This window comes from Olea europaea, unplaced genomic scaffold, assembly GCF_002742605.1.
Source record: "Olea europaea var. sylvestris unplaced genomic scaffold, O_europaea_v1 scaffold747, whole genome shotgun sequence".
NCBI lineage: Eukaryota > Viridiplantae > Streptophyta > Magnoliopsida > Lamiales > Oleaceae > Olea > Olea europaea.
This window is the reverse complement of record NW_019265877.1, coordinates 602,564-619,344: the sequence shown is the minus strand read 5'-3', so window position 1 is coordinate 619,344 and position 16,781 is coordinate 602,564. Positions and strand designations below refer to the sequence as shown.

General features: G+C 34.9%; 1 protein-coding gene across 1 annotated transcript; it reads left to right on the top strand.

The window, feature by feature from the left end:
• The first annotated feature begins 3,863 nt into the window (after window positions 1-3,863).
• Window positions 3,864-6,849, top strand: LOC111391071. The gene is made up of 7 exons (XM_023016214.1): window positions 3,864-3,921; window positions 4,036-4,319; window positions 4,367-4,565; window positions 4,674-5,141; window positions 5,225-5,277; window positions 5,398-6,136; window positions 6,233-6,849. The coding sequence occupies exons 1-7, from the start codon at window positions 3,864-3,866 to the stop codon at window positions 6,847-6,849; spliced, it is 2,418 nt and encodes an 805-aa protein (XP_022871982.1).
• The last annotated feature ends 9,932 nt before the right edge of the window (window positions 6,850-16,781 follow it).

Sequence of the window (16,781 nt, the reverse complement as noted above, 5' to 3'; positions counted from 1 at the left end):
AGTCGTCTTCCTTTTTCTGCAAATTTATTCTGTGTTTTGTGCTGGTTGCGCTCCCTTCAATGAAGACTTATCATAATCGGCCCCCCTCCACTTCATCAAATGAAAAATATCACCATTGATAAATGGGGAAATTTGAATTAGGAGGCATGCCTCTAGATTAAGCTCCAATTTTTACTTGTGTTATTAGATAAATAAGTACCCACAAATTTATAGTAGAGTGAAGTATACTCAAAGTTTAAGAAGAATAAGTTACGAATTAGTAGTAGTTTGATATGAGGATTTTACATGCACTAGAATTAAAAGTGTTGACTAAACATGACCATTAGACAACAAACAAATAAAATAATCTATACAATTAAACATGTGGACTAACCATGTAGACAAATAAATTTTCTACCGTCGGGATGCCTCTCCGATCACTCACCATGCATTGTATCACTCTTCAGGCTTGATAAGTAGTAAGAGGAGGCCTTTTAAGTTCTTCAACATGTGGATTAACCATGAGAGCTTCCAAGAGGTTGTTCAAAATTGTTGATGTTACGGGAACGAAGCAATTCAATCTGTGTAAAAAGTTGCAAGGCCTTAAGGGGGAGCTCAAGAAGTTTAATGAGAAACACTTCGCCCATATCTCCACTAAGGCCAAAATGGGCACATTGGCTTTGAAGGAGGCACAATTAAAATTGCATGATGATTCTCTTAATGTTGAACTTCAAAAATGGTGATATGTATGGCGAAAAAGCTATGGACCTTTGTGAAGTGGAGAGAAGTTTTTACTACCAACGTGCTAAATGTGAGTACCTAAAGAACAGTGACAACTGCACTAAATTTTTTTGTTCAATGGTTAAGAGGAAGTCAAAAGGAATTTCATTGCATCCGTGTGTAAAGGGGATGGTTCATATACTTCCTCGTTGGAAGAAATGGCCAATGAATTTGTGCATTTTTACAGCAACTTACTAGAAATAACAACGTGGTGGAGCCCATTAACCTTGGCATCTTAATGGATGGTCCCGTGTTATCGGAAGAGCATTCTTTAGCGCTTATTTGGGATATTTCAGAACATGAGATCAAAGATGAATTATTTTATATCGGAGATGATAAATCACCAGGTTCGAATGGTTACTTATCGTGCTTCAAGAAACCTTGAAGTATTATTGGAAGAGATTTTGTGGGAGCAGTCAAAGAATACTTCACCTCTAGCTCTCTTCTCAAGCAAATGAATCATGTGGTCATCACTTTGGTCTCCAAGGCTAGTCACTCTACATCCGTTGGTGACTATAGACCGATCTCACGTTGTAATGTGTTCTACAAAGTAATTGCTAAAATCCTTGAATCTCAATCGGGGCATATACTTGGGTCAATTTTGGATCAAGCTCAAGGTGCTTTTGTTGAAAGAAGGAGCATGTTGGAGAATATCTATCTTGCAAAAGAGCTTCCAAAACAATACATTCGAAAGAGAGTTGCTCCTAGATGCCTTCTCAAAGTAGATCTTAAGAAGGCATATGATTCAGTCAATTGGGAATTTCTCAAGAATGTGCTACATGGTCTTGGCTTTCCTATGAAGTTTATCGGTTGGGTGATGGAATTTATTTCTGCTCCTTCATATTCTATAGTGCTCAATGGTAGCCTTTATGGATTCTTTAAAAGGGAAAATGGGTCTTCGTCGAGGTGACCCGCTCTCTCCATTTTTGTTTGTAATTTATCTTGAGTATTTCTCAAGAATGTTGAAGGGAGCTACGGAGAATAGCGAGTTCAATTATTGGAAGAGATTTTATGGGAGCGGTCAAAGAATGCTTTACCTCTAGCTCTCTTCTCAAGCAAATGAATCATGTGGTCATCGCTTCGGTCCCTTAGGCTAATCACTCTACATTTGTTGGTGACTATAGATCGATCTGATGTTGTAATGTGTTCTACAAAGTAATTGATAAAATCGGCCTATCCTTGGGTCAATTGTGGATCAAGCTCAAGGTGCTTTTGTGGAAGGAAAGAACATGTTGGAGGATATCCGTCTTGCACGAGAGCTTCTAAGACAATACAAGTGAAAGAGAGTTGCTCCTAGATGCCTTCCCAAAGTAGATCTTAAGAAGGCAAATGATTCGGTCAATTGGGAATTTCTCAAGAATGTGCTACATGGTCTTGGCTTTCCTATGAAGTTTATCGTTTGGGTGATGGAATTTATTTCTACTCCTTCATATTCTATAGCACTCAATGATAGCCTTTATGGATTCTTTAAAAGGAAAAACAGGTCTTCGTCGAGGTGACCCACTTTCTCAATTTTTGTTTGTAATTTGCCTTAAGTATTTATCAAGAATGTTGAAGGGAGCCACAGAGAATAGCGAGTTCAAATATTGGAAGAGATTTTATGGGAACGGTCAAAGAACGCTTTACCTCTAGCTTTCTTCTCAAGCAAATGAATCATGTGGTTATCGCTTTGGTCCCCAGGGCTAATCACTCTACATCCATTGGTGTCTATAGACCGATCTCACGTTGTAATGTGTTCTACAAAGTAATTGCTAAATCCTTGCATCTCAATTGAGGCCTATCCTTAGGTCAATTATGGATCAAGCTTAAGGTGCTTTTGTGGAAAGAAGGAGCATGTTGAATAATGTCCATCTTGCACAAGAGCTTCTTAGACAATACAATCGAAAGAGAGTTGCTCCTAGATGCCTTCCAAAGTAGATTTTAAGAAGGCATATGATTCGATCAATTGGGAATTTCTCAAGAATGTGCTACAAGGTCTTGGCTTTCCTATGAAGTTTATCGGTTGTGTGATGGAATTTATTTCTGCTCCTTCATATTCTATAGCGCTCAATGGTAGCCTTTATGGACTCTTTAAAGGGAAAATGGGTCTTCGTCAAGGTGACCATCTCTCTCCATTTTTGTTTGTAATTTGCCTTGAGTATTTCTCAACAATGTTGAAGGGAGCTACGAAGAATAGTGAGTTCAATTATCATTCCAAATGTGGCCCTTTAAAGATGACACACTTGGCATTTACGGATGATTATATGCTTTTTGTTAGAGGAGATACAATTCAGTTGGTATTTTGATGGATTATTTGTCTAAGTTTGGAAACATATCGGGATTGAGGATGAATGTTTGCAAGTCTCGCTTGTACAAGGCAGGGGGTCATAGGCAAGAGCTTGAGGAGATCTTTGAAATAGCTCATATGTCCAAGGGTTCTATGCCATTCCGATAATTAGGAATCCCACTTGAAGCGAAGAGGTTGAAAATAAGTTCTTATGACTCCCTTCTCAACAAAATCATAGCTTACATTTCTATCTAAGGCATCCTTCTCCTATACGGGAAGAGCTAAACTTATTAGATCCGTTCTTTAAGATGTGGAATGTTTTTGGCTTTCATATTTCCTATCCTAGCCGCAGTTGCTTCAAAGATCATTAGCTTTTGCCGCAACTTCCTTTGGGGTAATAACAAACTGTTGGTTGCTTGGAGTAATGTTTGTTTGCTAAAACATGAGGGTGGACTGAATTTAGAGATATAAAATGTTGGAACTCAGCATTACTTTCAAAATCCATTTGGAATATCCATCGTAAGAAAGACATGCTATGGATTAAATGGATTGATCAAATTTACCTCCGTGGGGCTACTATTTGGAGTGTGTGGCAAGGAAAGAGCACTCTCTATTGATCAAGAAGCTGTTGGACATTTGAAATCAGCTTAGGGTCGAAACTCACTGACCATGCTGTAGTTAATAGGCTGTCCAATTGGACAGCTTCTAGCCATTTTTGCATGGGTAGCGCTATTGGACGGTATCAGAATATTTTCAGCAATAGACAAAATATTTCAGCAATATTTTCTCTCCATATTTACACCTGTCACTTTGTTATTTATTCTATTTTAGCACAATAATGTCAATTAGCATAAATCTTGCTGTAGACTTTCACAGTATATATATCCATTTTCACAGTATGTGTAATTATCGTTTTGGTCATAATAAAATTCAGCCTTTTACTTCTCCTTATTTTATCATGGTATCAGAGCAGTAGAACCCTAGGACAATTTTTTTTTTCTTTTCTATAGCGGAAGAGAGTCCTCTGGCCATGGCTTCCAATACTTCAGGCAACCACTCCAATAGCAACCAACCCAGCTTTGATGTTTCATCACCTTATCTCCTCCATGCCTCCGACAATCCAAGTGCAACACTAGTGACTTGTTTGCTCAGGGAAGAAAATTACCCCACATGGCGTGGAGCAATGACTAACGCTTTACAAGCCAAAAGTAAGTTTGGCTTTGTGGATGGATCAATCAAGCGCCCAACATCTGGCTCACTGGAGGAATCTGCGTGGATCAAGTGCAACTCCATGGTGATTTCGTGGATCTTTAATTCTCTTCACCCCACTCTCCATGATAGTGTGGCGTATTTTGTGACAGCGCAAGAAATGACCTTGAAGAACGCTTTTCACAAGGAAATGCTCCTCGTATTCATCAGTTAAAAATCGAAATGATGAATACCTTGCAACAAGGGATGACTGTATCAGTGTATTACACAAAGTTGAAGGGGATTTGGGATGAACTCAACACATACTCTCAGATTCCACCGTGTACCTGTGGTTCTGCAAAGGCCCTTGCTATCGAACGGGAGAAAGAGAGAGTACACCAATTTTTGATGGGGTTAAATGAAAAATACAATACGGTGTGATCTCAAATCTTAAACACAGACTCACTACCTTCATTATCCCGTACCTATGCACTTGTGGCACAAGAGGAGTGCCAACAGTTAGTGACTGCGTCCAGATTACCTCCTGTAGAAACAGCATTCCAGACGGGCAACACATTCAGGTCTCATGGCAGCTATAAATCAACAGGGAACCATGACCCCTCCAAGCGGTTTTGTGAGTACTGCAAGAAGGCTAGACACACACAAGATACTTGCTTCGAGTTGCATGGCTATCCGAAATGGTGGGATAAAGAAAAGAAGGCATTCAGAACTAAAACGGCCAATAGCTCACAACGTGTGGAGGCTAATGAGGGTAACAATGCTATACCAATTAATGGGTTGACAAATGATCAGTATGCTCAACTTATATCTATGCTTAACCTTGATAAGGAACATAATTGCACGACCAATTTTGCCGGTAAGGCAACTTCTCTGTCCAATGGTACAACTGAATGGGTTTTGGATTCGGGTGCTTCCGATCACATGACTTGCATTGAAACAGTCCTCACTTCCCTAAAACTGTGCCTCATTTTTCACCCATTAAAATTCCAGATGGATCATTTATGCCAGCAAAATCTTATGGAGATGTTCCTCTTAACCCCCCTGTCACTTTAAATAATGTCTTATACATACCTTCTTTTACATGTAATCTCATATCTGTCAGTAAGCTAACCAAAACATTGAACTGTGTTGCTCATTTTTTCCCTTCTTTTTGTGTGCTACAGGACCTAGCCTCGAGGAAGCTGATTGGAATGGGTGAATTGCGAGATGGACTCTATTATTTTCAGGCGGTCAAAGCCTCAACTGCTGTGTCCAACACCACTAGCGACTCTCGGATTCTCCTCTGGCATCAACGCCTTGGGCATTTATCCTTTGACAGGCTATCTCTCCTTAGCGATTTAGGTTTATCTTCTATTACTTCATTCAATAATTGTTGTGATCCTTGTCATCGAGCAAAGCAAACTCGTAAACCTTTTTCTACTAGTTCTATTAAAACGATTGAATCTTTTGAATTAATTCACTGTGATGTTTGGAGACCATCTCATACCACGTCTCTATCTGGTGCCAATTATTTTTTGAGCATTGTAGATGATTACACTAGATCCACTTGGATTTATTTGATCAAAACCAAGGCTGAAGTCTATACTAGGTTGACTTCCTTCATAGCCATGATAGATAAACAATTCGGGAAGGCCATTAAACAAATTCATAGCGACAACAGAACTGAATTCACAAACCATAATTTTCAACTTTTCTGCCAACAAAATGGTATTTTAACTCAATTTTCTTGTGTTGCCACGCCTCAACAAAATGGGGTGGTTGAGCGTAAACATAGACATATACTTGAAGCTGCCAGGGCCTTACGATTTCAAGCTAATTTACTGATTAAATTTTGCGGGGAATGCATCTTAACGGCAGTTTACTTAATCAATTATACTCCCACACCACTTTTATCTGGAAAAAGTCCTTATGAACTTTTGTTTTCTCAAAAGTCGAATAATTCCCATCTTCGTGTTTTTGGGTGTCTTTGCTATGCCTCCATCGTCCCTTGATCAAAAGATAAGTTTCAGGAACGTGCGTCTGCTTGCATTTTTATTGGTTACCCTCATGGTCAAAAAGGGTACAAAGTGTATGATTTAACCTCACATAGAGTCTTCACCTCTTGGGACTTGACGTTTTATGAGCACATTTTCCCTTTCCAAGAAAAGTCCTCATCTCCTCCTCCCGATCGTATACCACCAATGACCACACCCATACCTTTGCCTGCCCTTGATCATGAAACCACGTCACTCACTCCCCTCACCACAACGGAATCCATGCACCATCTCTCCGATATCATAACCTCTGACCATTCCATTGACACTGATTCGGCTCCGCTGATCAGCAACTTACTAGATACTTTCCCTACTGATCAGCCTCACACCATACCAACTCAACGTCCTTCCCGTGCAAGGAAGTTGCCATCCTACTTTCGAGACTTTCATGTTGACTTGCCGGAGAATAATAGGGCCTCTCCAGCCTCTTCCAATAATGCTTCCTCAGGTACGTCCTACCCTTTGAGTAACTTTCATTCTTATTCAAACTTTTCTCCACCGTATACCAGTTTTCTTGTGGCCATCACTCAACATGATGAGCCGCGGTCCTATAAACAGGCCATTCAGGACGTTCATTGGTAGGACGCAATGAAACAGGAATTGGAAGCACTTGAGCAAAACCATACATGGACTTTGGAACCCTTACACCCTGGCAAAAAGGCCATTGGATCGCGTTGGGTTTACAAGATAAAGTATCATTCCGATGGATCTGTTGAACGTTACAAGGCTCGCTTGGTCGCCAAAGGTTATACACGGGTTGAGGGGCTAGACTACACTGAAACCTTTGTGCCGGTCGCCAAACTTACCACTGTCAGGACCTTGTTAGCTGTTTCGATTGCAAAATCATGGGCATTGCACCAACTTGACGTCCACAATGCATTTTTACATGGAGACCTTGACGAGGAGGTCTATATGACACCGCCTCCTGGGTACTTATCTTCTAATGATAATCGGATGTGTTGCCTACATAAATCCATTTATGGTTTGAAGCAGGCATCTCGCCAATGGTTTGCTAAATTCTCCAACGCCATACTCCATTTTGGCTTCACCCAATCCAAGGCAGACACCTCCCTTTTCTTGCATCATACTGGTGACTCCTTCACTGCCCTACTTGTGTATGTGGACGATGTTATTATTGCTAGCAACAACAATGCTCACACTGCTGCCCTCAAAGAATATTTGAATACCTTACACGCCGTTCAATTACTGGCTATCTTATCTTCCTTGGGTGTTCTCCCATTTCTTGGAAAACCAAGAAGCAGACTACCGTCTCTCGCTCTTCAATCGAGGCTGAATATCAGTCCATGGCCACCAATGCTTGTGAGCTCATTTGGCTTCGCACCTTACTTCAGGATTTAACAGTTTCCATCCCTTTGCCAGCTCAACTTCACTGTGACAATCGTGCTGCCTTGCACATTGCTGCTAACCCAGTTCATCACGAACGCACTAAACATATCGAGATTGACTGTCACTTCATTCGTGACTGCATCAAATCTGGCTCCATCACTATGTCTCCTCTGATTGCCAGCTAGCTGACCTTTTCACCAAAGCCCTTGGAAACATCCAGTTCCATTTCCTAGTTGGCAAGTTGGGCATTCGTGATCTCCATGCTCCAACTTGAGAGGGCGTATTGGATGGTATCAGAATATTTCCAGCAACAGACAGAATATTTCAGCAATATTTTCTCTCCATATTTACACCTGTCACTTTGTTATTTATTCTATTTTAGCACAACAATGTCAATTAGCATAAATCAATATCAATTAGCATAAATCTTGCTGTAGACTTTCATAGTATATATATCCATTTTCACAGTATGTGTAATTACCGTTTTGGTTATAATAAAATTTAGCCTTTTGCTTCTCCTTATTTTATCAAGCGCATATCAGTATTTTCAATTGAAGCGAAAAAAAGTTGTTGGACTGGGGAAATTTGGAGACCGTACATCACTCCAAAACACTCCTCCATGTTGTGGTTGGCTGCACAGTCTAATCTTCTAATGGAGGATGAGTTGATGCATCTTAACATTAATGTTTGGTGCAGGGTGTTGGTGGAGTCAACTGAAATCTATCGTGTCAGTTTCAGGTTTTGGGTAAATATGTACGTGTTAAAGACAATGGTTAAATGCAGGTCCAGCTATCTGGAAACTTTGGCCTCACGGAATTTGCGAATTTAGCTCGTGAATAAACACTTTCCAAACATGTTTTAATATTTTATTTTATATATTTTCTATATAACTAGTGTAAGATCATGTGCCACACGTTTATTGATAGAAATTGAATATTTGATACCACCATTATGAACGAAACGAAATGCTTAAGTGATACCTATATAAACAGCGAATTGAAACAATCAATTGAACTGTAAACATAGTGAGTAAAAGAAAAGTTATAAGATTTAGTTTAGTAAAGAAATATATCGTTAATATTTCTCATGATTTATTTGTACATCATGACACTAACACACTTAGAGCTGAACAAAATTGTAAATGGCATGCCTTCATGAAATGCAAAATGAAATGTCATAAGTGACTGCAAATATTTGACAGAGAAGGGTGATCGTCTCTCACATGTCGCGAGTACCGCTTGAATAAAAAATTATTCCTCCCCCTATTTGTGGGGTCTCTGTCAGGACTTTTGCTTTAAAATAAGGGGCAACTTCATTTTTGTATAGGGCGGCACCACTTCTAATAATTTCTTACACCGTATTTGGGACTAATTAAGAAGTTGTTTCCAAATGGTTACTAGGAATTTTGAAAACCTCTGATGCAACTACTGAATTTTGTTAGAAGCGCTCCAAACACAATAAAAAAATACAGGTAAATCTATTTGCAATATAAAAATGTAAGAATAAGAAAGTTTAGAGTTTAGATAATTTTCACATTTACTAAATAATAGATCAAACTTTAAGAAACGAAGAATAAAAAATTTACACAGTTGCAATTTACCTTGAAATCAAAGGCTATAATTAGGTTCCCAAAGACTCCAACGTTGAAATTAATGAAGTTAGTAGGCGTGAGTAAGAGAAATTATTAAGAGATAAGAATAGAACATTTGGTCATCATTATGAAAATTCAGTCATACCTTATAGATGGTTAATAATTACCCGCCTAAAAAATCGTTAAATCGTTGAATAACCAAGTAAAGGAGGAATTACTCAACAATAGAAGTTTTAATAGTACCGTTTCATATGGATTCAATCGCAATGACATGTCTTATGTTGCACGAGCCACGGTTCTAATAATTTTTTCTTAATTTTTAAGAAAAAGAAATAAATTTTTACTTGTTGCTCTAAAATTCTCTTTCTTGAAGGATGAATAGGCTATCGTAGGAAAGAAAAGAAGACACCGTATGGGATAGTCTGACACGACTCGTCTAGAGCCTTTCTAGATAGGTTGACTCATACACGATCTTTCTCGAGCATATATTGGACCAAACGAATGTTACGGCTCCGTAATTGATTGTCTAATTTATTTTCGTAAAAAAGAGAAATACAAATGAAACTTCGCTATATCGACATTATGTCAATCTATCATACGCCCATATTTCATAGATGAATAATAACTTTTTAGGTGAGAAAGAGATTCTTTTTTAGGTGGGTGGGGGTTGGAAAAATTTTCAAAGCAAAGGCGAATTATTATTAACTTTGAAAATTTCAATAGCGGTCAACAAATTATTGTTCTCAAAAGAAATATTGTGAGCGTGGATCTAGATGTATAAAGATATGACTTTTTTTATATTTGTGATCATTACATACAATATACCATCTTTGGTAATTAATTGCAATGTCAAAATAAAGTAATTGATAAAAATCATATCAACAAAATTTACCAACAATTGATATATGTCATTGATATATACGCCTGTCGATGAATTATAAATAATCAAGAAAGTAGTCAAAATACTTTCTCGACCTCACTTCACACACTTCAAACATTTTTATTTGCGCCTTCTTTGAAAAATTTCTCGTGCATGTATGCATTTTTCTTTCTTTGACACATTATTAGATGAAACTTAATTAAACCAATTAGTTCATCCTTGTTTATGTGTCAATAAACTTAAGACCCACTTTTCAGTCGACTCTTTAAATGCTGATTGAGTATCAGGTATTTTTGAGCGCCTTCAATTTGTGTAGGTCGAATTGTTTTCAACTTAAGCCTTGAGGTTATAAATTTCACGTGTTTATTTCCTCAAAATTGGCTATTTTTACATTAAATATATGCATGAGAGAGATGGATCTATTATATCCGGAAGTGAAACAATTTTGATAATTGTGTGTTTCAAAGATTCCAAAAGTAATCACTTACTGAACTCACTAAATGCCTAAATTAATTCACCTAAGTATTACTCAGATGATTTTTCAGCAATAGAGTTAACGACACTTGATGATAAATTAGAAACTTATATTTTTTAAATGTGCACTATCAAAGAGTTCAAAGAATTTCAGGGTCTTAGTGCTCTAACACACAAGTTGGTTGTGATTAAAAATAAATAAATAAATGTATATCTATTACTTTACAAGTTTGTAACTTCGACATTAATTCTTTCTGTCACAACTGTTAGGGTAGAAAAAAATATTTTTTGAATGACGTGTTGAAGGATTGATTGCACAAATCCAATTAGATATCGAAGGATGAATGATAGCTTGTATGCCTATATTAAAAATGTAATTGATAAAGTTGGAGAGAAGTTGTATAAATTTGTCATAGAGAGCAACTGCATTTTTTTTTTTTTACTGTTTTAATATGTATTTTTATTCTTATAAAAAGTTTTTCTCTAGTTAATTTGTGATGTCACTACTTGATCTTCCATTTTCACCCCCAAGTCATGCATCCGTAAAGTAAACTCTTGGAACCCGTGTAGTACACAATGGTAAAATATATCGTCCATGTTTGGTATGGATTAAAATCTAAATTTTAATTTAAGTTAAAGTTAACAATTAATTTTAAAAATATATTTCACGAACTCACAATTTTTCAACTGCATATTCTATCAACTTTTATTAAAATTTACTAAAAATCTGATTTTAATATCTAGCAAACAAGGATATTGTATAATAAGCGAGAGGGTATTTTCCTTTGTACAACAAAGGGGGGAGGGGTCGCTCTGTTTGATTTATAATCTACTTTTTTTCTTTCTTTGTTAGTCACATATTTTTTAATAAAATAATGTTATACTTAAATTCAAAATTATTTTTTCTTTAATTTACCACACATTTTTTTTTTAAAAATCACTATTATAAAATATAAATTTCTTTGAAATGGAGCTCAATCAAGGGCTATTTCTTATGCAAATTTAAAAGTTCAAAAATAATTAAATTAAAAAGAAAAAATGAGGCAAGGTAATTATAGTGAAAACGGGAATATTTGACTAGGATATAGGGAGTTGAAAATTGTGGGAGGTGGGGGTTCCACTTGATCCTATAACGGGGTTATGCCTCTCCTGTCCCGTCACTTTCCGCCACTCAGATTTGCATATCAGATTGTATAATCCGTCGCTTTCTATAATTTTGTCCATTTCTCTCTCACCTAATTTTCTTTGTAGCAAAATTTACAATAAACAAGTTACAATTAGCGCATGCTTGAACCTTATTTTTTATTAAAAATATATTTTAAAATAATAGATTGATTAAGAAGATATGATTACAAAATAAAAAATTTTGAACTTATGTATAATATTATTTTATTAAAAAATGTGCGATAGAAAATAAGAAAGAGAAATATATGTATTTTGAAGTTAAATTGAAATTTTGCACTTTTGAATATTTGACTTTTGCAAGTCCCTATCGGATGGTTCCGTTCAAACTGTCGTTTAATAAATTAAAAATTTTGAATTTTGAATACAATGAATTAATACTACGATACTAATATGGTATGTACATGTACTCCAATTTTTTTTTTTTTTTTTTTTTTCCCTCTCTCTTTCCTTATTTCAAGCCAACAAAATAGTGAATTTTTATTTAGTCTTTATTTGATCTAAATAAAAATTAGCATTTTAATCGTTTTTTTATAAAAGTTGATGGAATATATGGTTAAAAAATGATGTTACCATTAAATATATGATTAAATTTAATTATTAATTTTAACTTAAAAATTAATCATATTTTTTAGTTATACCAAACTAGGAGCTTTGATAAATTAATAAAATTGAAAAATGTTGGGGAATTAATTGTTAAGTTGTATGTTACCTTAATGGGGCGCATAACTGATAAATCATAAATTGACTGATGTGTTTTAAAACTGATGGTGGGATGGGGCCAAGAATTATTGTGGTATATTTTTTTTTTCGAAATTTTTATAATAAAATATTTTCAAGTATTTTATGATGCATGGACCACGTCATTGGGAATTGTTAAAATATCCTATGGCCTTTTTGATTGAATACTAGTGAATTTGTTTGTGAATGTTAAATATAAGTATAAGTTATATTTACTGATTACTTTACTATTAAAGGATGAATTTTTTTCCCCAAAAATGATAAATACAAGATAATGACTAAATTTGAGAATTCTATTTTTAAGGATTATCCTCTAACAAATATAATTCAAATTCGATTTAAATTGATCGATATATAATTAAAACAAAATTTAATAAAAAAGGAAACAACACAAACGAATGAATTTGCCCAAAATTGGTTCCACATCACGTTTCTAATCAAATTTGACTAAAATTTTACAAAAAAATAAACAATCTCAAAATTTTTCCAAAAATCGAAAATTGAAGTTCTTATCTTAAAGAATGGAGAAAAAGGAAAAAAATTCAAGCTGCACCTCTCTCCACGCAGCACGAAAAGGTGCATTGCCTCTTCGCGCTGCGCAGCCTCTTTGTCTAGCATGAAGAGTGCACTATGCATTCTTCGTGCAACACTCAATGCAGCACAGAGAGTTCGTGCACCCTCCGCGTATGCCTCTCTGCGCTGTTCTAAATCCTACAAAAATGTGAAATAATTCATAAACAACTTTCAAGAAACCAATATTATAAAAAAAATATAATAAATTTGTACAAGAAACAAATATTATTTTAAAAAAAGAAATTGTACTTATCATAGGATAGAATATAAGAAGGAAGTGCAAGAAGGCAATTCGGGAAGCTAACAAATAAGAAGTAATAAGAAGGGGGATATACTGTTTAGCAATAGCGCGAACAAAGCCTGGTTTGAAGCGCTGATCAATAAATTATTCAAATCTTCTTACTTTGTCTAGTCTTTTACCATTCATATTATCCCTATTACATGCCAAAAATGGATTACAAACTAAACCAAGTACTGATTTAAGATTAGCAATTATGATAAATATGTAGAAAGTTAATTCTTGATTTATAGCCATCAAAATGCAACCTAGACAATATTTTAAACACTCAAGCAGTGGCATCTTAAATGGGAAAAAATAATTTTAAATGATCAACATACACATTCTTTTAATCTCCTCAAATCTGGGTCCCAATCCATATGAGTTTAATTTGATCAAATGCATAAACTAAAAAATACATAAGAAGTAAATTCTATATAACATATTCAATGATGTTAACTTAATGAAATTAAAATATATTGTCTTTTCAAATTCAGGATTATCATCTAGATATCATAATTCAGTATATATCAGTTTAGTTCAAATCGAGCACTGACTCGAATCAGCAACAAAATATAAACACTGCAACTCTAATTACAGAACACAGCTTTCAGCAACACCCAGACCACTAAACCACTTACGAACTAAAATCCAAAAACCCCAAATCAAGAAAAGTCACGAATCTTCAAATTAATTAACGGATAAAAAAGCGCACACTTATTTTCTATGTAGAAGGCAATTTTCTAAGTACATGTTGAATAATCCCAGTAGATTTTCACCTCCTATTTGTCTCCATCTATTCTTCTACAACTACCATCAGCAGTTGAAAGGTCCAACAAATCTTACATTCATAGAGCAAAAAAGAAAGCTTCTACTCAATTCTTTGAACAATTGAAAACTTAAATCAACGCGGAGACCACATAAATATAAAAATAAAGCAATCGCGTAACTTACATAGGAGTAACTGATCAACCCCGTTTAGAACAACTGTATGTACAATTTAGGCCTTCATTTGCAATTCGAATTTACAAGAGATTTCAGTTTTTCGAATTTTTTGAAAGAAGATGAAGAAGAAGAGTAGTGCAAGAATGATAGATTGAATGAAAAAGTGAAAAAATGGTACTAAAATCAGACCGCCTCACGTTTTCTTCCAATGGGGCCAATATAATATAAAAAAAAGCATAGGACGATATATATTTGCAACACGTGTCCAGCCAAAGTTTCGCTTTTTGATATATGTAGGATATTTGATCTTTTTGAAGCAATTTCCTTGTTTGAGCTCCATTTTTTTCTTTTCTTTTCTATTATTTTTCTACAGTATTCATTTTCAATTATACATTTTCCATTAAAATAATATTACGTGCAAATAAAAAAAATTTCCTTGTTTTTAACCATATATTTTCTATCAATTTATAATTCCATAATACATTACAAGAAGTCAATAGGGCTCAAACAGCGTGCAAATCTGTAGTAGTTCGGTTAATAAGTTGAACTTCTCAAAATTTCCTTTTTTTTAACCATATATTTTCTATCAATTTATAATTCCATAATATATTACAAGAAGTCAATAGGGCTCAAACAGCGTGCAATTCTGTAGTAGTTCGGTTAATAAGTTGAACCTCTCAAAATTGAATAATATTAAAATGTTAAATATTGAAATTAATCCGTTAATTGTATTGCTTAATCTTGTTTACCACTGCTGCTACATATCATGTGTCTTGAAACCCTTTTTTTGGCGAAAAATTAATTTTATATCTGTGTTTTGGTCCTTTTGCAATATAATGAAACAATGCCGTTATAACACTTTAAAAACAAAATATTGTAATAAGAGTTTGTAATGGACATAGTAGTATTTTTTTAGCACTATCATTCATCTGGACCATGGTAATAGGTCTATCGGTTACACATGCTTTAAAGGTCGTTCCAGTTCATTCAATAATTTTTAATTAATAGAGCTATTCAAAATAAGGTTTAACGAGTATTTTAAAGTAAGTTAAGTATGTTAAGATATCTTTAAATATCCTATTTATGGAGATAAGCAATCTTGAAATTTACATCAACGACTGTGATTATTTAGGGGATTTATAACTACATAAAAGACATTCAAGATTTTTATATATAATTTATTTATTTAGAGATATACGACACATTTGAAACGTGTCAAATGAAACTTTATTTGTAAGTTGATAAAATATTATTTTTAATCGTATATTTCGTAAAATCCTCAAATTTTATTCACATATTTCATAATATCTACAACTTGTAACCTTAAAAAAAAAAAAAAAAAAAACCTTCAAAATTTGAGTATTTCTATCTAATATACAATCTAAAACTTTGAATTGCAATTTTATAATATCCTCTTACTAAGCATAAAATATGCATCAAATGTGATTACACCGTTTCAATTGACAAGTGCCTCATGAATAATGCTATGTGGCCTTGTGCTAACACCAATTTAAATATGGTGAACTACTATCTAAACTAATGTTAAACACGATAAAATATGAATTTTGATAACAATCAAATAAGTTTAACCAAAAAAACTAATAAAAAAGTCAAATTAACATTACTTCTTTTGAAGCCCACATATGTTGCAACCTTAACGTTGTCAAGAATTTATTTTTTTGTCTTCTTGTTGTTGTTGTTAGCTCACTTGTGTTTTTCAAACTTATAGTAACGTTTCAAAATTTAAATAAAGACAACCAATAAGACAGCAAGGCCAAAGTTAAAAAAAGGGTTGAGTCGCTCTTCACGGACCGCAAGTTTTGGCTCCCAATGTTTCACGCCTCAAGGTTGTCTTTCACTCATTCTTAGTTGCCAGCCGAACAATTGGCACACTCGCACACTATGAGGAGGATGTTAGGAAAATACCTACTATTGATCATATCAATAGTGCACTATTTAATAAAATAGGCTACGCGCCTAGCTTTTGATGACCTTGCCATTTTGAATTGGGAGATAAGCATTTTTGCTGTGTGATATTGTCCCCCATTTGAATTCGATTATGCCATCATAGCGGGAAGTGAGCTTCGCATCAACATGCATTCCTTTCATTGTAAGAATAACAGTGGCACCATCTCCACATAGAAGAGCATTCACACAATGCTCCCTCGCACATCAACTCCCAAAAAACTCATACATATTGCCTCTGACACCAACCTTTCACATATGCTCCATAAGCATTAGTCTACCGGATGGACGGCCTCTAGCCGCGATGCCTAGGCACACTTGTGCAACGCCTATCCTTTTCGTCCATCTTCCCCACAACTTCCTTTAAGGGTAGTGAAATATTATTGGTGTAAATGTGATATTTTTTAAAAAAAAGTATGATCTAAAATAAATTTATAAATATTAAATTTTAAATAATTATACCAACATTATCTAATTTTATCATATGAATCTAGAAAAATAACAAAGTGATGAAACGGCTAACTTTCATAGCTTGGAAA